General features: G+C 42.2%; 2 protein-coding genes across 4 annotated transcripts in view; one reads left to right on the top strand and one right to left on the bottom strand.

Annotated features, from left to right (window-relative positions):
- Nucleotides 1-6,096, top strand: part of LOC147018092 (sodium- and chloride-dependent creatine transporter 1-like) — a 210,339-nt gene extending 204,243 nt beyond the window's left edge. The window contains exon 13 of the mRNA XM_085897435.1: nt 5,383-6,096. Coding sequence (XP_085753561.1) covers nt 5,383-5,538 — 156 coding nt within the window. The 3' untranslated portion in view covers nt 5,539-6,096. The remainder of the gene's footprint in view (nt 1-5,382) is intronic.
- The window catches only part of BCAP31 (B cell receptor associated protein 31), a 22,960-nt gene continuing 718 nt past the window's right edge, over nt 1,492-23,733 (bottom strand). For 2 of the 3 annotated variants that reach the window (XM_085897443.1, XM_085897441.1), the window contains exons 2-8: nt 23,226-23,333; nt 22,501-22,601; nt 19,871-20,018; nt 18,484-18,619; nt 12,813-12,900; nt 6,806-6,906; nt 1,492-1,969 (exon numbers count right to left, since the gene is read on the bottom strand). In XM_085897443.1, the coding sequence (XP_085753569.1) occupies nt 1,931-1,969; nt 6,806-6,906; nt 12,813-12,900; nt 18,484-18,619; nt 19,871-20,018; nt 22,501-22,601; nt 23,226-23,317 (705 nt within the window). In that variant the 5' untranslated portion in view covers nt 23,318-23,333 and the 3' untranslated portion in view covers nt 1,492-1,930. The remainder of the gene's footprint in view (nt 1,970-6,805; nt 6,907-12,812; nt 12,901-18,483; nt 18,620-19,870; nt 20,019-22,500; nt 22,602-23,225; nt 23,334-23,733) is intronic. The other variant, XM_085897442.1, reaches the window with a different exon arrangement.

Raw genomic sequence — 23,733 nt, 5'->3', positions numbered from 1 at the left:
ACGGAGCCTCATCGCTTCGTTGGATCCGATTATCTTTACCGGCTATTTAAAAACCAACTATATTCCGAGTGCAAGATGGGGCAGTTCAATGAGGGAATGGACGCAGCGAACGGGTTTACATTCACACAAGGACATTTATTATGATAAAGCACGTATGCAATTAAACAAGGCAAAACACGTATGTAATTATACAAGCAACAAAAGCACGACAAAAGAACTACGACCGTCTACACGAAATGCAATGCAAACATTTACAGCACACGAAGCATTTAACAATTTCCTATTTATTAGACGGGCCCACGGACACACATACCCAAGAAATGGTGGCAGAGGTCTTTAATAATGAGGTCTAGCTCGGAGGACAGGTGAGCTGAAACCCAGAACCTATCTCGAACCTCTCCACCTCGTGTGGTCTTCAAGTTGTTCGGACCTGGGCTCTAGCGAGAGCGAGCTGGATCCAATCGCCATGAGCCATGATCCTTCCCAAGCTCCCGCAAATCCTCCCGCGCTTCTCAACACGTGCTGGTGAGACGAGGTGCCGATCCTTCCCGTCGATGCGTCGCTTCCCCGAGGAACCACCTCCAAGAAGAGGTCGATGAGTCTCACCAAGCCGGGAACCAAAATGGAGAACAAAGAGCTCCACGAACCAAGAAGCCACCACTCGCAGCTCGAGCCGAGCGACCGGCTCGACTTTCTTCCAAACGGCAGCTTGAAGCAAAAAGCTCTCCCGAGCCAAGCAGAAGCCGAAGCTCACGGAACCATCAAAGCAAAAAGCCTCCTCCCGAGCCAGGCCTCAGCCAAAGCTCACTGAAACAGCCAAAACAAAAAGCTTCCGAAGGTCTCAACCCGAACCCAAGCCAAACAGGACCCGAAGGTCTGCTGAGCGACTACTCTCTGCCGAAGCAAAAAGCTTACTCAACTTCCCAACACGAACAAAGAAAAGATCTCCTCTTATCCTTCTCCTGCCCTTCCCCCGCTCCCAGCGTGACTCATGACTCATGCCCTCGTGCTCCATCCCCCCCTCAGCCACGGGTGGGAGGGAGTTGTTGACATCATGAGTCACGGGACGGCAGGGTTCTTCTTGCTCTTCGCAGAAGAGGGGGAGGGATGTCTCCATTGTTCGTTCCCCAACTATTAAAATCGATCCGCAGCGCATCTAATCGATTTCTGAACATTTAAACAATGGAAGGTGAGCTATCTAGGGAACAAGCACTTATCGACATAGCTGACTAAATGAACCTGTATGTTGTGTGCAATTGCGTTCCAAATTCGTAACAATACACAAGAAGAATTGAATTTCCAAAGCATTAAACTTATCTTTCTACACAAGTAGTTGCCCCTATGGCGAAAATTGTGTCAATCGGATAAGCGATTGCAGAGAAAACAGAAAATTAGCACATACAGACGTACGGACAAACTGAAAACACACCACCTCTGCTGACGAAACAGAAATGTCATGTTGGCTGAGTTCAAAGAATACTTGATGCATCATCTGCTTTGGATCTTTATTAACACAAGAAACATTTGGCAACAATAAAAATAAAATCAAAGGTTACACCATCATCACAGCCTTAATCTCCCATTTATTTCCACCGATTTCCTTGAAGACAAATCTCAAAAGTGTGCAAACATTCCTCAACAAGCCAACTGAAAAAAAAAAAAGAAAATTTTTTTTTTGACGAGTTTGAAGATCCATTAATGATAGCATTACAGTAACAAATTTTACCATTCATGACAGCAGAAAGAGGCAATGTGATCAAACCGAGGCAAAGGAAAGTGTGGTGGGGCAGGGGAGGGGTTCCTGTCCACCTCAAAGAAACAAACTAGAATCTGATTGAGAACACACAGAATGGGACAAAGTAGCAAAACTGCAATTACAACTCCTTGAATAACAAATCTCTGAAGACCTTGGAACAGTCTTGGTCATCATTTACTCCTCCTTTTTGTTCCCTTTGCCCTGCATCTCCTCCTGAAACACATTTGGATGAGCATCAGCAGTTAACATGGGGAAACATGTCCCATTGCTTTAAGAAAAAGAAAAAAAAAAAAAAAAAAAAAAATAAAAAAAACTCAACGACCCATCCATTTTGGCCATGGGCCAATCACCCAAAATGGACTTCTCATTACCATCTCGGGTGGCAAAGGTTGACTGTACTTTTTGGAAAGATCTTTGTCTGGGCCAACTTTTTGGGTATGATTGCCACTCCAAAGCGGTAGCTTTATTGTAGTTTTTTGGGAAAATAGGCATTTTTGGGGTAAAATCGTGTTTTTTGAAATTTCAACTGTAGAAGAAATATCTGCAACAAAACAACATATTTGAGACTTGGAATAAATAGCTATGTAAAGTACAACCATTTTGGTGTGCTTTGTGTTGGGTTTTAATCACCGGTTACCATGGCAACAGCCATTTTAAGGTTAAAAAAAAAACATGGTTTTTGATCGTGAAACTTTAAAATTTCATATCTCAGAAATGAAAAATGATTTTTGAACCATTTAAACGATAAACACATCCCGATGCATCTGGGCAGTTTTTATATTCCATAGAATGAGGGTAGGTTTAAGATAATTATATCGTTTTAGGGTAAAAACATCACATTTTGAATTGCATTTCTCGGTAAATGGAGAGAAAAACCCAGTTTTTTGAGCATTTTAAATATTTCTCAATTTTATAAAGTATCAAAAGTCCATTTATCACTGTAGATGTATTACTATTAGCATACAAGGTTGGATGAGATACCTATTTCAGATAGATTGACGTTGCCATGGAAACGACCAATTTTGGGATAAAACACATTTTTTGACGGTGAAAGTTGAAAAATCCATAACATGGTAGAAATGTAATATTTTCGAGCAATTTGAACGCTAGCTACCACCCTGACACCCTAAGGCTGTTTGTTTGTTCAATAGGTAGAATAACCTGCAGGCAGCTGTCGTGTAAGTGTCTTAGATTTACATTCCTTGATCGCTGTCATCATCATCACTTTCATCATCTGCATATACGGTTACGTCTGTGTCTGCTTCGTCATCCTCATATTGGTTGTCACATCTTAGTGCACTTCAGTCCGTTTCGGATGCACGTGCAGTCCTTTGCATCACAGTGGCGTACACAGCTATAGCTCATGAGCTCCAAAACAGCTGACAGAGCTGGTGGACCAGTCATCCAGATAATCTCAAGGTCACCGCTGTCATCTGTAGACCATCCACAATCTGTTGGTGGGATTACTTCAGGAGTGCATTCAAGGGATCTACGCCATATGGCTGCTTGGCAATTTGCCTGCTTGGCATGCTGGAACAGGCAATTGCGCTGAAATCATGTTACCCCTCTTTGATGTGAAGAGCTGATAACGACACTGGTTGACTTCAACTATAGCTCTGTTAGAAACAGAGATGGCAGGTGAATGCTTCAAGCTTTGCAAACAGTTCATTGGACATTTGCCATGACCGTCCAAGCTCACTGAAGCACTGCTGATAGTCCACGGTCTTCTTGGTAAGTTTTAGTGCATTCAGTTTTCCCTTTCCGGCAAATGCACTGACCGTATCGCACCCCGTAAAAGGCGTGCAAGCCAATCAAGGCCTTGCAGACATCTTCACCAAGGGCGTTGGCAATCTTGGTTATGTCAATGTACTTTTGCTGAGTATTTGTTCCAACCTTCTGATACATGGGGTGAACAGATGATTTTGCTGAAACCAATGCAAAGTACCAGAATGTCCGAGTCTTCAGAAGTTATCACAATAGCGTTGCACCCATTTTCTTCTGCTCTGCTGGCATGCAGAAAGATACGAGTGTCTGCCTCTTCCTGAATAGACTTCATTTCAATGACTTCTTCCCATTGGTCCTTGACAAGCTTGAAGCATCGTTCCTCGCATGTAACGTACAGAACTTTCATTCCCAGTTTGAGTCGGTTCTCTGGCCTTTTCCATTCATCTATGACGAATTGGATGAAACAGGTTTTGTTTGACTAACTGCACAAGAATTTCCGCCATTGCCTAATTTTGTGCCCTCGACTGATATTCTTGAACACGAGACCCTCCGTTGCTCCACGATTCGATCTTTCTGCATTCTTTATAGATAGTTTGCGGTACACATCAAAAACTACGTCGATTTGTTGGCTATTTTCACCTTCATGAAGTGCATGAGCCAGGCGACTGTCTGCAACTTCTGCGAAAGTCCGATTGTCCCCTTTCAAGCGCTGAACTAAACTCATTCCATCGATAATGGTTGCAGACGGTCTAGGGATATTCTCGGCTACCATGCCATTATTGGTCAGCGCTTTGGCGAGAGCAGCTTTGTTTGTTTTCCTCAAGGACCCCTCAGACATTGCTAAGGACCATGGAATGAGCCCCAGAGGGTGTCCTAAGACTTCCTGCAATTCAAGGTGACGGCTCTCAGCAGCAAGAATCATGTGGGTGAACAGTTGTCTGTCAGCCTGAAGGATTACTTCTTTACCATCTGCCTTTGTCACACGCTTCTTTTTAATTAGGTTGGAGAAAGTTTTCAGGTTTTGTTTCAAGATTTTGCCGTGGAAGGCTTCAACTGGAGGCGTTGGTTCTAGCCGGTTCTCCTTGAAAGTCTTATACATTGAAATAAACAACTTTCTGTGCGCATCGGGGTGGTTTTAGCCTTCAGATCTCTGAAAATATTATTTCACTTGCAAGCTATGAATATTTCAACTTTTACTGTCAAAAAGTGTTTACCCACAAAATTGATCGTTTCCATGGCAACGCCAATCTATTTGACCAAGGTAACTCGTACAACCTATACTAGTACATGTAAAGTGATAGATAAATACATGTAGACTTTGGATACTCTGTGAAGTTGATAAAATAAACAGTCCTCTTATCTTAAAAAACGGGGGTTTTCTGTCAGATTAGCAAGAAATGCAATTCAAAATGTGATGTTTTTACCCTAAAACGATATATTTATCTTAAACATACCCTCACACTATGGAATTTAAAAACTGCCCTGATGCATCGGGATGTGTTTATTGTTTAAATGATTCAAAAATCATTTTTCATTTCTGAGATATTAATTTTTAAAGTTTCACTATCAAAAACCATGTTTTTTTTTTTACCCTAAAATGGTTGTTGCCATGGTAACTGGCGATTGAAACCCAACACAAAGCACACCAAAATGGTTGTATTTTACATAGCTATATATTCCAAGTCTAAAATATTGTTACGGCTGTGGAAATTCGCATTACACCAAAAAGGGCCCTCAGGTGAGATATCTCCATAGGTACATGTGAAGTTAGCCCAAACCCATTGTATAGAGGGAATTTATGTGATCCACCCGGGCTGCGACGCTTTGAGTTAGCCATTTTTCTGTTCTATCTTTTATTTCAAACAAACAGCATCTCAACAACCATGCCATCCCCATCACAGTGCCAACCACACTACAACCACGCCACCTCCACCATCTACGCTACCACATCTTTGCCACTACGTCCACTTCCAAACGGCAAACAAAGGCGCCAAGGAGGGAACTGCAAGGATGCGCGGGTTTCCCCGCTTGATTCTCCCCGCGCTATAAAAGACTGATACGTGGCGGGGCGCTCTGGCGCCTCTTCCTCTTCGTTTCTTTTCATCATGGCTGGTGGTCTGGTCTGGTCTTCAGTTGGTCTTCGGTTGGTTGGTATGAGAGTCTGGTTTTCGAGGGAAGAGGTCCTGCGCCCGCGGCTTGGAGAGCTGCCCTGTCATGAAGGCACGGACGGGAGACACGGCAGCGCCAGTTGTAAGGTGGACCTGCGCGTCCGGACGGGGAGTGCCGGAGAGGGTTCGCCGGCCGCGAGAGAGGTCGGGGCCAGGCGCGACCACGCTGACGGTCGTGGGAGAGGGACTCACCAGCCAGAAAAGGGAAGTCACGACTTCTTTCTTTCTTTTCCTTCCTTTGCTTTTTGTATAAATTTGTGTTGGCGCCGTCTGTGAAGTAGAACTGCGTAAGTGTTGCCATGTGTCAGTTGTAGTAGGTTGTAGCTCTGCATTTGCTTTTGTTGCATGACTGTTTTAACTGTTATATGTGCATTTTTGACTGTATGGCTGTATGGCTGTATATACGTGCTTGTCTGTGTGTGTGAATAAAATGCTTGCTTGTTGAACTGTTCCCGCTCTGCTTCGTCGCTTTTCCTTTTTTATTGACCCTCCATCTTGCATCACGTAAGGGGTTCATTGTGGGTTTAAAACGCCCGGTAATTAATCGGAACCGTCGAGGCTGGCGATAACACTGCTCGGTTATCACTGTAGCACGGAACGGACCGCTTAAGCGGTTCGTGTCCGGAGTCGGCCCGTGGCGTGGTACGATCGCACGGTCGACCATCCGCGCAGGTACTTAGGTAGATCGAATTTGGCGGGCAATTGGCACGGTCGTGGTGGGGTTAAACCCCCACCCGTGACTAGCTCCCGGTGTTGTTCGAGAGGGTCACGACTGAATTGTCCGTCTGGTGGGCGACGTGCCGCGATTAGAGTTACGTGGCTGTTCGCACGCCGGCGGGCGCGAATTCGCAACAATATGTTGTTTTGTCGCAGATATTTTTTCTACAGTTGAAATTTCAAAAAACATGATTTTACCCCAAAAAACTACGATAAAGCCACCGATTTGGAGTGGCAATCATCCCCAAAAAGTTGGCCCAGACAAGATCTTTCCAAAAAGTACAGTCGACCTTTGCCACCCGAGATGGTAATGATCACCCATCTGGCCCATGGCCTAATTACAAAAAAATAATTAAAAAAACATCCATGCAACCACTCACACCAAAATAATAATGAAAAAAAATCGTTTTAAAAAAAATGAATGGAGTGCAATTACTACCTGGAGACTTGCATGTTTCTCTGACAGACGGTCATACTCATGGTTCATTCCTTCTGCCTGCTTCTTGATAGCTAGCACCTCCGTCTGGGCCTTCGCAAGAGCTGTTGATATTGCAATGGGATAGAGGCAAAGTTACAACTTGCTCAATACACTCATCAAAAGGAGAATGCCAAACAGATCTAAAGAATCAGGAACGAGCTCTGTTGAACTTCCACATCAAGTCAGGAGTGATGGTGGATAATTAAATGAGTTGGAGGCCACTTGAACATTTCAATAAACTAAAGCAAAGAGAAAACATCGCAAAATGCAAATCCAAAGCTTTGTACTCAAACTAAACTTGATGAAAATAGCAATTAAAATAAATAAATTGAACATTTTATTAACTAGTACACCCACTCCCTGCAGGAGCGATGGGTAGGTAGGGTCATGTTATCTTCTGGGGTATATAGATTACAGTAGATCTGGGCTCACATTCATTAGTCTGTGGTGGACATGATGAGCTCAGAATGCCTCAAGGATGAAACAATTCCTCCAGATTTTTCAGTTTACTATTAAACAGCAGCAGCGACTGTTCAACAAAGGTAATCATACGTGTTTGTGGTTTATAAACGTTTTTGTTTCCAGTAAGGGTTTTCCAGAAAACACCACGACAAGCTATTTAAAACACATCAACACAGCGTTTGCCCAAGGAGGAAAAACCCCTTGGGGAGGGTGGATATTCTTGGTATCAATATAGTTTTGTAATATCATTTGTTTTATTACTTTTGTTACGAGAAGCAGCTTTAGAAGAACGCCACCATTAGCTACCTGAACACAGAAAAGCCTCTTGAGGAGGGAGGCAAATGAAGTTGCAACAACCTCGACCGTGTGACCCTGAGTCCCCTGTCAAGTTTGGTTGACATTGGATAAGTAACGACTGAATGTATCGCGGTCAAAAAACATCCCCAAAAAACAAACAGAAAGAACTAGAGGGGAAGCACTCGGGAGAGTGCAAAACCTCTGCCGCCAATACTGCTGAGTCACTCAAGCGAACCTTATATCTTATTCATTAAATATGATGTCAACAGTGCTGACAGAGTTACAGTTCTTTTCTCCAACATTTTTTTTTTGGGGGGGGGGGGAAATCACTTAAATGTAGAAATGCAAAAAAAAAATTTTTTCTCTTAATTTTTTTTTTTTGGGGGGGGGGTTGGAAATCACTTAAAGCATGTAGAAATGCAAAAAAAAAAATTTTCTCTAACAATTTTTTTTTTTGGGGGGGGGACCAAGTCCAAAATATAACGGCATGATCCTTGGACCATACCTAACCCCCCCCCCCCACCAAGTTTCGTCGAAATCCGTCCTGGAGTTTTTCCATAATACTGTTCACAAACAAACAAACAGAAAGGGGTGGAAACAGTAACCTCCAATCTTCGATGGCGGAGGTAAACAAATTGCATACTTTAGTACGATTTGTAGTCTCCATATGGTTAGAGGTTTGTTGAAGATTTGATGACAAAAGCTCAATTGGTAAACACGTTATGGCCTCGACACACCGATTCTCAATAGTAAACAAACACGGAAGTGATTTATTCTATTTAAAAATAATTAAAACAAGTCTGGAGATGGCGATGGTTCACAAGCAATGTACACGGTTTGCCTTTATTTTTTGACCTTCGAGGGGACGCCACGGGCAAACTGGTGGGAATCAGGAAAAGCGTAAATGATGAAAGTTGTCGTACTCGAAGAGCACTACTTGCATACCAACTTTCATTCAAAACAGTTGAAAACCCAAGGAGCTCGATGCCCAATTTATTGATTTTTTGACATTTTCTAAGTTTGTGACCTTGTGACGTAAATGAAAAAGAGCTCCATGGGGCTATGCAGGTGCCATTGGGCTAACCAAATACTGAAACCCCTGCCACATTCGACAAAACCCTGCGGAGAAGATGTAACTTGAAATCGGCTACCCCCTAAAAACACGTTTTTTGGGCCCATAATGGGCGCAGCATGCCCATTCTCCGGAAAACACAACTAGATCATGCTACAAACCTCCCACCCAAATTTTATCAAGATTGGATCAAAACCCACGGAGCTCTGCTCGGGAGAGACAGACCGACACACACCCATAACGAATATAGTGGTCACTTACTGACTCGTGAACCAAAAAAAGAAGTGTCTTGTGCTGCTGGCTCTTTTAAGCGGTGAAGCAATTTCAATATCTGGGTATGTCTGTCCTTCCATCTGTCCATCAATAAGGAAGAACCACCTTTCAAACGCACCGTTAAATCCTCGAGGGCTTTTCAAGGGTAATCCTAAAGAGTTCTGAAAGGTAATTCTAACAAGTTTCGTTCATTTCTAGCCTTTAACTACTTCATGTTAAAAATGCCAAACTGAACCACTTCCTTTGGACACAGGTGCGATTTTATCAATCACCAAGACATTTTGACCCAATTCTTCACACACTTGTAAGATGCAGTCTACCGCTGCACAGGGATGGAGGCTAATAAGGCAAAGATCAACCCAAGTGAAAAGGAGTTTTCAAGCATCTTTTGCAAAAGGCTTCAAAAGTTAATCTAATTGTTCACCCCACGTGATATTAGAAAGTGCCTGACTGAAAAGCGGACAAAACAAAAAAAAGGCGACGGACCATGACAACATCCCAACTGTATGAAGTGCTTGCGATCTGTGCTCCAGTGCCGGCTTCCCTTTTGGCCAAACTGCTACAACACTTGCATTCACCAAAGCATGGAAAACTGGCCAAGTTATGTGCCATGGACAAGAAACCAGACAAACTAAATCAGGCCAATTAATTGCCGACTCAAACGCCTCAATCGTAAGCAAAACTGCATAACAATGGAACAGAAACTGCTCATGGTCAATTCGTTTTGATTATCAGAATCGCTCTGCAATAGATCAATCAACACACCAAACCATTCATGAACACAAGAGTCAAATGTCAGGGCAACAAAGGAGTGCTGGTAAAGCTATGACCAATAAAGTATTTTAAGTGAGAGAAACATAGTTGCAGTTGATAAAAATCAACCATCACAGCCCCAGGAAATAGCTGTGAGTTCCCAATAGCAAGGACCGTTGACCCAACATTCTTCAGTCGTTACAGCAATGACCTTGCCACCAAAGGGTCAGGTGTGAGGGTGGTTATCAATATTCAATAACATTCATGACACTTTTGCTAATGGAGAGAAACATGCCCGACTGCAGCAAGATCTTGACAATATTCAGGCTTGGGTTGACAAGTTGCATTTAAATCCACGCAATAAGTTTCAGGCAATGAACATCAATAAAAGATCCCCGTCAGATGTTCAACTTTCAAAAAGCAACTGTTCCAGAGCACTCTCTGGTTGACATCCTGAATATCTCGGTAACCAGAAGTGTAAATGTGCCAAACACAGTGACAAGGGCTTGCAATTTCCTCTGCAGATGGCCATTTAAATTACTGCTTTGAGGGGGAACTCCATAACAAAGGATAGCATTAGTACGAGTTTCCCTTACAAGGAACTTCAATGCAGGTGGAGCCCATTAAACTTGCACAATGGTTGCTTATCGGTGCTCAATCCTTTTAAAGGCAGAGTCAATCAAGGAACCAGTACGTACCATTTTATAAATCTTTGGTACGACTCGGCCGGGTTTTGAACCACCAACCTCCCAGACTAAGAACGGCTGCTCTAACAATTACATCCGAGTCTGGTTAACATTCGTGATCAGTCTTGTCCAACTGTTGATCGTTAGTAGTTTCATGTGTGGGTCTCAAGTGGATCACAAAATGTATGCTTTGGTTTTAACCCTCCTTCACATTTCCTCCCAAACAAAAAACTATCAAAATTCCTCCCCACATTCTTCACTCCCTGCTGGATAAGTTCTATTTGAAGTGTTCCTTCCCCCTCTACTTTTGTCATTCTCTCCACCCTGCCTGGTGTGGTCTTCCCACACTCAATCAGGAGCAAAACATCACTTATCTCAATGCATTCTTACTGCCTCTGAGCTCAGGATTCTGAAATGGAACACAATTTGCAATTAGTGCAGATACATGGTAGTTAAACAAACCTATAGCTTTTATTCCCTCCACCCCCCCCCCAAAAAGTATAGTCTTCAAGATTCGAGGACAATTTCACCACATTACACATCTCTCCATTCAAATAGCGGGACAGAGGCGAAGCTCCAGATCAGTGGTTCACATTGTTCTGACCTCACAATTATTCCACGTTTACAAAATTTACATTACAAGTTACAATCATAACATTCTTCCATTCCTCTACAACAAACTCCCACACTCTTCAATCCCACTCCTCCCTCCATCCATTCATCAGGACCATACTCTGTGCAGAGTGTTGGTGCTGCCTCAGCAGTCTCCTTGGCTATTGGGCATAATACTGGATGGGTCGCCGCTCCGACAGTATACCAGCATGCTGGCACTCATTTTGCCGACCTCGGAAGGATGACAGGCTAAGATAACCCCACCTGGTATTAATTCAACAGCTGAGCAGGATTTCAACTCAGGACCCGAGGATCCAAAGCCCACCACTCTAACCATTAAGCCAACACCAGGCACATACTCCTCCCTCCAGGTCTTCAAAACAGCTGTTCACCACAATCTCATATCTTCCCTCATCCAAATCTTGATCTTTACAACCAATGTTAATCCACCCCAAACCCACCTCCTTCAAATTCCCTGTTTTCCTTCCTGAAAGTCCCTGTAGTACCATCTTCTTTACCCCATCCCTCTCCCTTACACAGATATACTTTAGTCTTTGTTCCCTACCATTTTATGCTTCCTTCTCCTATCCCTCATCTCCTGCCTCGTTATATATTTCTGTGTATTAGCTCTTCCATGAGCCTCGACTTGGTATTAAAAAATTAAATTAAATTTAAAAAAAAAGTATGATTACACAACCCAGAGGATCCCAAACCCAGGAGTAAATCACAACCCAGAGGATCCAAACATCATGGATGGTCCACTCATTTACCAGGCACATCAGCATTTTGTGGCAACGACTACCAACACCCAGTAATACCAACATCTATAGACAAAACATTTACAAATTGAATGCACATAGCAACTCTGCCTCAACAAAATGTCCCAGCTCCACCATCAAGATTAACCAATCACGCAATATCCTGACTTGTACGTCAGCACTACTCTCACAGCTGAATCCAAATCCTAGACTGCACTGCCAAGTACCATCATAAAGCAAACAGTCACCACAAGCACTACAGTGGTTCAAAGACCAGGGCCACCACCATCCTTTCAAGCCCTGACGTCTGCCAACCTGTAAAGCAATGTGAGAAACATTTCCAAATAAAACAGCACTTCACATACAAAACAAATTATAAAATTTACATACATATACACAAGGCAAATTAGATTGCCAATAACTAAACCTTGTAAAGCTGCACCAAATAGAAAAGTTGGGTTGAAGCCCAATGGTGTTTGTTTTGTTGTTGCAGCAAAATTGTTGATTATGGAGAACATTTCATATTTTCCTGCTCCAAACATCTTTTGCAGACTTTGCATACACAGTCTAAGGAAAAATCAGTCACCCCATGTAATCCGATGACATCTTCCGATTTGCACGACCCTCCTCTATTCCTCTCACTTTTTTGAAAAATAAAATCAATCTTCACCCCACCAGTCGATAAGAAATTTTCTGCACATCAACACAACCCAAATGCCAAGCATACAAAGTGATGTAATAATGCATTTTTATGCAGTTCTCAAAGATTTTGACATTATTAAATTGCTGACCAATTATTTGAAATCCATTGCCACTGGAACACATGGGGACATTTATCAAGTTGGTGCACAGAGGTAAGAAATAAGATCAGGAAACACGACGACAGAAGAGATCTCTCCAAAGCGGAATGGTTACCGGCATCTCAGGTTCCCAAACAGCCATTTTAATCCAGGATTCAATTCCACGGTATGGAGTAGCTGGCATTACATCTTGGTGCCGGGATTAGCAACAAACGCCAGGGAAAGCAATGAGGGTGCAGAGGAGAGCAAACGCACCTTTCTTGGTATTCTCCAGCTCCTGTAAGCTCTCTTTAAGTTCTACACTCAACTTTTGCTTTTCTTCATCAGCAACACCCGTTTCCCCCTGCAAGCAGACCAGGGGTACAACATGATTACAAACCATTTGGTATAAACTTCAGGACTGTTGACATCACTATTTTCCTTGCCAATGGATTGAGATGACTTCACATGTCCAAGCAACTCGGCAAAGAGTATTATAAAGAGGAAAGTGCACTGGCTGGAAGGATAGCCGAGAGGTAGGCACACACCTCTGAGCAGCCGAGCTTGGGTTCAAATCTAGGCCAAGTTATAAACTGTCATCCTGGTGTTTCACAGGTAAGGCAATTAATCAGTGCATGTGCCGTCTCTTGGATGGACGTTAAACCGGGTGTCCCGTCTGCCAGCATTCGTTTGTGGACTTCAAATATCCTTGCCAAGACGAGGCGAGATATTGCCAGATTCCAAATTCTGGCTCCAACTTCCTGTATCGGAGAGGCGACCAGTCCTCGATTGTAACCTGAGCCAAGAATCTGCTTCAGCAGAACAGATACTCTGTATAGAGCGTGGTACATCAATGAATTAAAGTGCATTTCAGTTTGGAATTTGTTGTTATTCCAATAAAGAGGAAATCCTCAAGGTGGAGTGCGAGGGATAAATGCTCAACAAAGCCTCATTTGACAGATATATTTTGGTCACATGCAATTTAATTGATGTTTTTCAACCTACTTCATTTGTATGATCGATTTTCTTGATCCACAGTTTTCAGTAGCTTCCATACCTTAACTCTGTCTCAATTGAGAGGTGGGTGATGCAAGCAAAGCTTGTTTTTTTTTTTTAATATTTCATGTGTATCCATACATGTTGATAAAATGCTGCAAAAGGTTAAAGGATCTAGTCACCAAATTGCTGCACTGGCAAGAAAAAGCCAATAAGGAAAGGAAAGCCACACAGGCTCAGCAAGCCAAGAGACGTTCCAGACTGTGGTGACAACTCGCATAATCATCCACTCAGATACTGCACGAAATGTATAATTGCAATCATATCTTATTATCATCAAGCAGAGGTGCAAAAAAACCAACAATGTAAACAAGTCAGCGCCAGATTTAGGCATGGGCTTTATGAGCTGCAGCCCAGGGGCCTCCGCCAGCTGAGGGCCTCCAGAGATTAAGTGAAATTAATTTACTGTGAAAAGTTACTTCATTTGTAAATGCAGAATTATCTCTTTAAAAAGGGCTCAAATAATATACGGGAATTTTTTTCTTGCCCACGATTCAAACTCGTTGGCACTGGCAATCCTGATTACAATGAGACGATCTCATACTCGCTTCGGGCCTGTACAAGAAATCGCTCATTCCATCGAAACTTTCGTTCTTCTTCTTTCGTCATTGCTTTGCGGTTGTGCTTGCAAAGACAAAAGTGCCGATAGAGGGTAGATTAGCATTGTTCTGTGATGCGATTTGAATTTACGTTATCCTCTTCATTTTTGCGAGGAAGCCAGAAGTTTAAGGTGGAAACATATCTACCCATCATAGATGTTATGCTCAGCTTTCTCATCGCATTGAAGCATATAAAAATGTTCATTCAATGTTTGGTTTCCTGGTCGAATTTCCAACAATTAACGATGAAGACATTTCAACAACAGCAACCAAGTCTCAGAAGATTTACTCAGATGACAAAGCCTGAATTTGGGCCAGAAATTGTTCACGTCAAAAACTTTGTTGGGCAATTTGATGAATTCAGGGACAAGCATGAAACACCGCAAGCTTCTGATACCTACACCCTTGTGCTAAAAAAGTGGATTAACTTCTTCATTCCCTAATGTTGAAATAGCACTACGGATTTACTTGTGTTTAATGATAACTAATGCGACTGGAGAGAGAAATTTCTCCAGGCTGAAACATAGAGAATGTACTCAGGTCAACAACAACACAAGAACGACTTAACAGACGAGCTGTCATGGCAATTGAAAATGATGTTCTCAAAAATTTACAATTCACTGATGTTTGAGAAATTTGTTACCAAGAAATTACGCAGAGCAAATGTTTGAATTTTAATTTTGTTTCGTCTTGTCAAATAAATTTAATATTTCAAAATTTTTTTAGTTTTGAAAATATCACAATATGTCCTCTTTTTGTTGTGTTACAATTGCACCCCCCATCTATGCAGGCCTATTGTTGACATTATGTTGTAGAAGTTGAATAAACTGATTTTAAGAATCCGAAATTCGATTTCCGTGCTTTTGTTAATTATCACTGGGGGCCTCAGTATATGTAGCCCAGGGGCCGACAAAATCGTAATCCGGCCCTGCAACAAGTATGCTTTTATAGCACTTGTTTCGCTTGCTGAACTGAGTTTGCACAAAACAATGCTATATTAGAGAGTTTATACAACACGTTACCCCCATGCAGTGTTGAAGTATATACTTTGATTGAAATAAAATAATAATTTTAATGACAGTTAAAAAAAAATTCCGGAAGTTTAGCACGACTGAAGCAGTCTTATACATCAGGTTGATTTATACCAACAGAAAAAGATCCTGTGCATCATTTACCCATGGGGGGAACCACATGTTGTTTGGTCATATCAATATTTAGAGTTTGATAAACACAAAACTGACGTGAGAATGTCAACACATGTGCAAGACGTGTCGCCAGAGATGAGAAAAAAAAAAAAAAATCGAAGGTGTGCGTGTTCAAAAGTTAGTTCACAGCTCAGTATCTGATGCGACCACAATGTGCGTTGACACATTTGGCAACGGCACCTCATTGATGACAAGATGGTTGAAGAAGGCTTGAGAGATGTCAGTCCAGATCTATACCAAGGCCTACCGCAGGTGGGACAATGTCGCCAGCTGATTTTGACTACTGTGCAAGTCGTTACATTCCATCCCAGATGTTCTAAGGGAGAAAGATCAGGCAAAACAGCTGGACAGGGAAGTGTGGGAATGTTCTGTTGAAGTCGGTAACCGCTCATGAGACGGGAGGGTATGTATTCTTCTGTTGAAGTGTGGTGTTGTCCATGATCCTGCATGTGGAGAACTTCATCACAGTACTGAATACCTGTCAAATTGCTCTTGATGACCTCCAGCCGAGTTCTGTGATGCCTCCCCATAAAATCATCCTTCTACCATCAGACGACGAACATTGCACAACATGCGTCAGCGCAACATTCCCCTATCTATAAACGTGCCAGTGGCAAAGACTACTGTCAAGATGGAACCTCGACGACTCTAATTATAATAAAAAAAAAAATAATAAAAAATAAAAATAAAAAAAAAAAAAAAGAGGACAGCAGCCCAATCTTGTCTCCTGGACCTCAGAAGTTGTCTACACCAAGCTAGGCCTGCATGTCGATGTGGCAACAAAATCAGATGTAATGCTGGTCAGTCAGATGTTATACTTGCGTAACCGATTCCTGACAGTTCTGGCACTGATTGGTCACAAGTCAGGGATGCTGCGAGCTGTCAAACTTTCCGTCTGGAAACAATTCCTAAGGTGCACCAACTGGATATGGTTATCCTGCTGATGTGACGTCACACGTGGTCGCCTAGAACATGAACGGTCTCCAATATTGCCAGTTTAACATCTCCAGTGTGACTTTGGCGCTCCGACAAACACCAAAATGCCTAGCCACAACGTTCTGTGGCATTCCCGTCTCAACCATGGCAATTGCACAGACAGTGTTTTTTAGAAAGGTGTGGTAATACGGTCAGACGTCAATTTTTTTATTTTTAAGTTTTTCACAGCGACTTGGTACACATGCAGGGCAATCCGTGCATGCAGTGCACGCAGTGCACAGTATACGCACATGCAAATTCTGGATATTCAGGGGTAAACTCAGGCACATGATGGCTAACCATTATATTGCTGGGGTACATGTCAGTATAAGTGTAATTTTTTTTATGGTGCATGGGAACTTTTTCCGTTTATATTTGTACTGCGTACAAAAAAAAATAAAAAAATAAAAAAATAAAAATAAAACATACAGCAACTTGTATTGTATTTGTTAGTCATCTTCAACGGGCACTATTATTCCCACATCCTTATGTAGTTGGCCAAAGGAAGCTTAGCCCAAGTCATTCATGAAACGGCTGGCCAGGCCTGACATTCGACTAAGGTTATGACAGGAATTTGTAATTTGTTTAGGGTGCGGGCATTGGCTTGCCTACTCTTTACAAAGGACACCACGGGATTGTCAAAGTCCAGCAACTAATGCCGGCAGATGGGACAGCACAAACATTGATGAATCATCCTGCCTGTGAACCAGGATGACAGTTTATAGATGGGGTAGGATTTTAAACTAGTCAGCTTTGAGGGGAGTGTGCATACCTCTAGGCTCTCCTGCCACCCCAGCACCGCATTTCAATTTGCTTAATTTGAATTTTGGAAATTATAGAAAGTGGAAATCTAAGGAGACAGAAGTATCTCATCCTTTACTTTAGTACCGAGTTGGAGCGTTCTCACGCGATTTTGTGGAAGTAAATCAGGGCATCTTAACCTTTACAAACACTTGCATTGCAGGTGTCACGCTGACCCCAAAAATGTTGGAACTGTGCATGATACCATTTACAAAAACGATCCGACATGAAACGGCAGTGTATTTGCCAATTTCAATCACCAATGATAGTTCTGAGTGGACCGCCATTGTCTACAAGGTAAAACATGTACCACGGGGGCACGGTCGACATAATCACCTTGCATTGAATTTCCATTTCTACCAGCACACTCCAAAAATTGTTCACGAGACATCTATGAACCCGTCGGAGAAAGTGCCCTGCGAATACATATTTATGTCACACTGCTCAAAGTGTGAACCCCTATATACATTGTTTTAAAATGCCAAAAAAACAAACACAACATAAGCAAGGGTAGCTAATTTATATTTTTAACTATTTACTTCACAATAAACATAAACCTAGATGCTGTGGGCTCTCGTTTCCACGTGACGACTCATGTCTGGTGTTGGCTTAATGGTTAGGGTGGTGGGCTTGGGATCCTAGGGTCCTGAGTTTAAATCCCGCTCAGCTGTAGAATTAATACCTGGTGGGGTTAACTCGACCTGTCATCCTTCCGAGGTCGGCAAAATGAGTGCCAGCATGCTGGTATACTGTGTTGGAATGGCGACCCATCCAGGATTGTGCCCAATAGCCAAGGAGACTGCTTGGGCAGCACCAACACTCTGCACAAAGTAATGGATGCATGGATGGATGGACTCTGGCAATTTGACACCTATTCCATTAATGCAGATTGTAAACCCAGATAGGAAAAACCATAGCAGCTTGTTATCTATCCAAGCATATCCATTTAACTGTACTGTTTCAGAATTCAAGGGGGGGGGGGGCGGGGAATAAAATAAAATAAGCTCACCGTTCCCCTGAAACAATTTTCTGCACAAGTCTTCCAGCGAAAGAGCGACATCACCCACGTACCAAATTGGTGTACGATACATTACATTTTCTCCAAACTTTTATCAAAAATACAAATATTATCGACCTTGCATCACTGAAATGAACCGTGCAAATGCTGAGCAAAAGCATTGCAATCAGGTGGGAAATAATGTTCAATGAATGACGAGAATGTAAACCATCATGCACGAAGGATACAAGGATGAGGAGTGTCTGGTTTGAGGAGGAACTATAAAACAACAAAATACATTTATGAATACCCACGTCCTTTAGCTTGCTGTTCTCATCCATGTATTTGTTGGCAGCTGCGCTCGCTCCCTCCGCTTGCCTTTTGAATGCCTCGTTAGTCGCAATGAGCGTCGCAAGCTGCGATATCAGTGTCACAAGGCGGCGAAGGATCCTTTAAACAGCAACACGAGCAAGTGGTTGAAGGAAGGGAGGGAAAAAAATATTAAATATATGTTCATAGAGTTCTTTTAAAAGGTGAGGGTGGGAAAATATTGCAGTGCTAGATTTCGTGGTGCATTCAAATCTGCATATAAAAAGCAATAAATCTGCTAAAACAGCTTGCTTATTGAGGTGATCAAGGGGTTTTTGTACAAGTTACAGTATCATAAAATCACAAGATACTTCTTCCATTTGGTTCACAGAAAAAAAACCCGACTCAAAAAGACAATTACACTCCATTACATACATATACCATGTTAAACACACACCAACAGTACAGCAAACACCATTGTGGTTGACGTATTCCCTTCCCTTGTTACATGTAGCCATTCTGAATGGCTGGTCTAACCTTTTCAAGAACTTGCCAATTGGTTTTTCAAAGTAAAAACAACATCAGATACCTGTACAACACAAAAACAAAAAAATGTCATGTGAGCAGCAATGTGGAACCATGACCTGAGTTTGGGTGATGCTAAACACAGCAAAGCAGTTATTGGCTGGATTTCACTTTTTTTTTTTTTCATTAGTTTCCAAACAATCTAAATGGTGGAAAAGGAAGCATCTCCATGCAAATAATTCAATACTTCACAAGCCTATACTCTCACGAGAACACAATTCCAGACAGGTCCCAACAAGTGGTCTATCTCAGGTGTACAAAACAAAACTTCCTGCCAAGAATGGACAACAGTACAGATAAACTGAGACAGTTCTTTTTCCCCATATATTTGATTCAATAAACCACACCACTCTACCGAGCATGCTTGAAGGGCTTCTTATTCGGTACGCATCATTGGCTGACGGTGTGGCTGTGCCGCTGATGCAATGTCCACTGTTGGTCAAGGCAAGAATTTGGAATTTGTTCAGGGTTCCAGCAATACCTCGCCGACTCTTCACGAAGGACATCATGAGATCTTTAACATCCACAAATTCTGGCAGACACGATGCCAGCTTAATGTCCATCCGATGGACAGTACACACACTGATGAATCACCCTGCCTGTGAAACACCTGGGTGACAGTTTATAGCTGGGTTGAGATTCAAACCCAGGCTAGCCAACTTAGAGGCGTGTGTATCTTTAGCTCATCCTATCAGCCCACCAAAGGGATGAACATCAACAAATCAAAATTAAAGTAAAATAAAAACTGCACGGTAGCACATTGGTGCGACATTATGCAACGACTTGCCATCCACTACAGATACTCACAACCACAGCACAAGAGCAAAGCCACAGATGTAGAGGTTCCGTTGGGCACGGAATAGCTTCATATGCAGGTGGTCAACAGCCATAGGATTGGTCTTCAAATCCACCACCTGATCGTCTGTTGAGTACTTGCGCGTTTCTCGGAGCCCATCTGCTCAGTAAAAGAGAGGGGCAACAGTACACTTCATGCTAAAATTCAATTTTGGGTAAAGTAAGGATCTTAAACAGTGAGGTTATTTCAATTCAGCCTCCAACACTAAAGTAGAAGAGATATTCCACTTCAATTATTCACATTTTCAACACCTCATTGGATATTACATTATGCAATTGAGGCAGCAGAAGGGTTATGGAGGAAGAGGAAGAAAAAAAAATAAACTATATAAGAGCACTTGGTGGAGCGCATTCCTACACCACTCAATACCTAATCCAGTGGAACATAGAGCCCAATATGTTTTTGAAATATCATGCTATGTATCATTTTCAGCCCCATCTCTCAATGGTGAAGAATCATTGTAAAAATTAAATATTAAATTCTCGTATTCAGATCCAGATTTGGATCTTCACCAAAATCAACTTAATTAATTGCTGTCACATGCCCAACCTGTCCACCAAGTTTTGTCCAAATCCGTCCAGAACTTTTTGAGATATTGTGTGATGTATTCGTTTAGCCTCATCTCTCAATGGTGAAGAATCACTTTAAATGCTACTACTCGGATCCTGATGTTAACCAAAATCTTATCAGTTCGCCCTCGTCACAAACCACCAAATTCTTAATCAAAGTTCGTCCTAACCACCAAATTTCATCCGGATCAGTCCACAACTTTTTGAGATATCCTGTACACAGACAGACTAACAAGACAACGATGTTGTGCAGAGCATGACAGTTGCAAAATCCATAAAACAAATTTTACCTCAAAAATAATTGGTGGTTGAATTCAAAGAACAAATATGCAACTCCTCTTCAAATTTCAAGTGAATCAGATGAGAATTGAGGATTTTAGAAACTTGACAAATTTGTTGACCTTTTGATCTCAAAAATAGGTTTCTTACTTATGCAAAACTCAACTATGTGGTGAAGTTTTGTGAAGATTGGTTTAAAATTGTGACCTGTACGTGACTGACAAAGACAGACAGAATAACAAAATTGACTGACCAATATATTTGAAAAACCTTTGATTTTGCAAGTAACAGACAGACAAAGAGGTGAAAACATAACCTCCTTCACCTGCGGTGGTGGAGGTAACAAAGAAAGGAAATAATAATAATAATAATAATAATAATAATAATAATAATAATAATAATAATAATAATAACAAGTCTGAAGACGATGGTTCACGAGCGGTATTTGACGATGTAGATTGTTTCAGAAGTCAAGGATGAGACAATGTGATAATGTTTGACCAAGTTATAAAAATGATCAACATGATGTGGTACGAGTGACAGGTTATTAGCTGCAAAATGTCGAAAACCCGGTTTCGTTCAACAACTTAAAAAAATTTGACCTTTGCATGACCTTTAAAGGTCACAAAACAATGTTGTGGACATTAAAATAAGGAAACAGGATACGTGCCACAGCTTAATGGAGTTAGTTCGTCGAAGGTCGAAAACTCGGTTCGATTCCCACATCTTTGAAAATTTGACCTTTGTGAACTTTAAAGGTCAAAGGTCAAGGATTATGACCTTTGGTGCAAAACTTCCTCTGGAACATTCCAGGAACAATATAACGTCATATAGGCTATATGGCATTTCGCACTCCTAGGATTATATTCATACTTTGATGAAATCAGCGTAAAAACAAACTTGAAGGGGGCGCCACGGGTAAGGTGTTCAAGATAGAGCAAAATGGTTTCAAGACTTTAGGTGGGGAATGATCTCAAGATTATGCATAAAAAATATTGTCATCCTAGCTCTCAAAGTTTGGGCGGTCGTCTGATTTTTATGTCAAAATTCAAATTTTTCTAAGTTCATGACCTTGTGACCTCGACTCGAAAATGGGGAAAAAAAATAAAAAATAAAAAATAAAAAAATCGAGCTCCGTGGGGCTACGCAGGTGCCATTGGGCTAACCAAATACCGAAACCCCTGCCAGATTCGACAAACCCCCTAAAAACACAATTCGCAATTTTCTAAGTTCATGACCTTGTGGCCTTGACCTTGGGATGAAAATGAAAAATCGAGCTCTGTGGGGCTATGCAGGTGCCATTGGGCTAACCAAATACCGAAACCCGTCAGATTCGACAAAACCCCTCGGAGAAGATGCAAATTGAAATCGGCTATCCCCTAAAAACACGTGTTTTTGGGGCGTGGCTCCGCCCATAATGGGCAGACCACGCCCATTTTCAGGAAAACACAACTGGATCATGATATAAACCTCCCACCAAAATTTCATCAGGATCGGATCAAAACTCACGGAGTTATGCTCGGGACAGACAAACAGACAGGACAGACAGACAGACATACATACAATAACGAATATAGTGGTCACTTATATTTTTCGTGAACCAAAAAAAACCAGAGAGAGGGAACAATGACAAGGTAGGCGTTTGGGTTGACATTGAGTCATCTTACATTCTACCACTTCTGCAGATGTAATAAGTGGATGTACCCCCACCCCCCACCCCCAACATCACTCACCAGCAAACAACAACATCAGAATAACGATGAGGATGTTGAAGTAGAAGTTTCCATAACTCACAAACAGAGTGAGGATGCGTGAGCGAAAGATTCTTTGCCATCTTATACATAAACACACACAAAACAAAAACAACAACAAAGGAAGATGTAGCACAAAGCAGATATGATGTCAAAAACAACAAACAAACACCAACACAACGTGGTAAGAAAAACACAATGAGCTTCATCATTAACCAATTAAACTCCCTTTTAACCCATCCATTATAGTGGGGCAACTTCGCATAACAATTGTGCATTTTGTGAGGAAAGCACCAAATTTGGCACACTAGCAGCCTATCATATTATGAACAGATTTGGATATTGGGCCATCTCAAAATTTTTGATGACAGTGGAAAATGGCTGCCACAGCCATCAGCGGTTGAATTTGAGATGGCCCAATATCCAAATATGATAGGCTGCTAGTGTGCCAAATTTGGTGCTTTCCTCACAAAATGCACAATTGTTATGCTATATTTAGCTCAGTTGCCCCACTAAATAATCAAAACATTTCCACCCCCTCCTTATATAGCCCCACCCACAAACACTGGTCAACCTCCTTAAAAATCAACGAACACCCGAAACCTTTGTTCTCCCCATCCCTGCTCTTGTAATGATTTACACGGGTCCACAGATCGACGACCACCTTTCCATTGCGGTTTTACCAAAGCCAGCTTCGTGTCGTCTACCTGGGCGGGCTGATGAAAGGCAGACAAAGCAGCACGATGAGGAAAACCTCAACGTATAGTAAGGAGGCCACGGCAGTCCACTGAAGACTCATCGTTTCTCTGCTCGCCCTGCCACACACACAAACACACACGTCATGGCGACACACACACACACATGCACACGCACATACACATACACACACACACACACACACACACACACACACACACACACACACACACACGTCATGGCGACACACACACACACATGCACACGCACATACACATACACATACGTCATGGCGACACACACACACATGCACACGCACATACACATACACACACGTCATGGCGACACACGCACACACACACACACACACACACACACACACACACACGCACACACACGCACACGCACACATACATACACGTCATGGCGACACACACACACACGTCACACACACACACACACACGTCATGGCGACACACACACACACACACGTCATGGCGACACACACACACACACGTC

Source organism: Eptatretus burgeri, chromosome 10 (assembly GCF_056783735.1).
Source record: "Eptatretus burgeri isolate ZD-2024b chromosome 10, Ebu_testis_v1, whole genome shotgun sequence".
NCBI lineage: Eukaryota > Metazoa > Chordata > Myxini > Myxiniformes > Myxinidae > Eptatretus > Eptatretus burgeri.
Note: the sequence above shows the minus strand (reverse complement) of the source record. Positions and strands in the feature narration are given on the sequence as shown.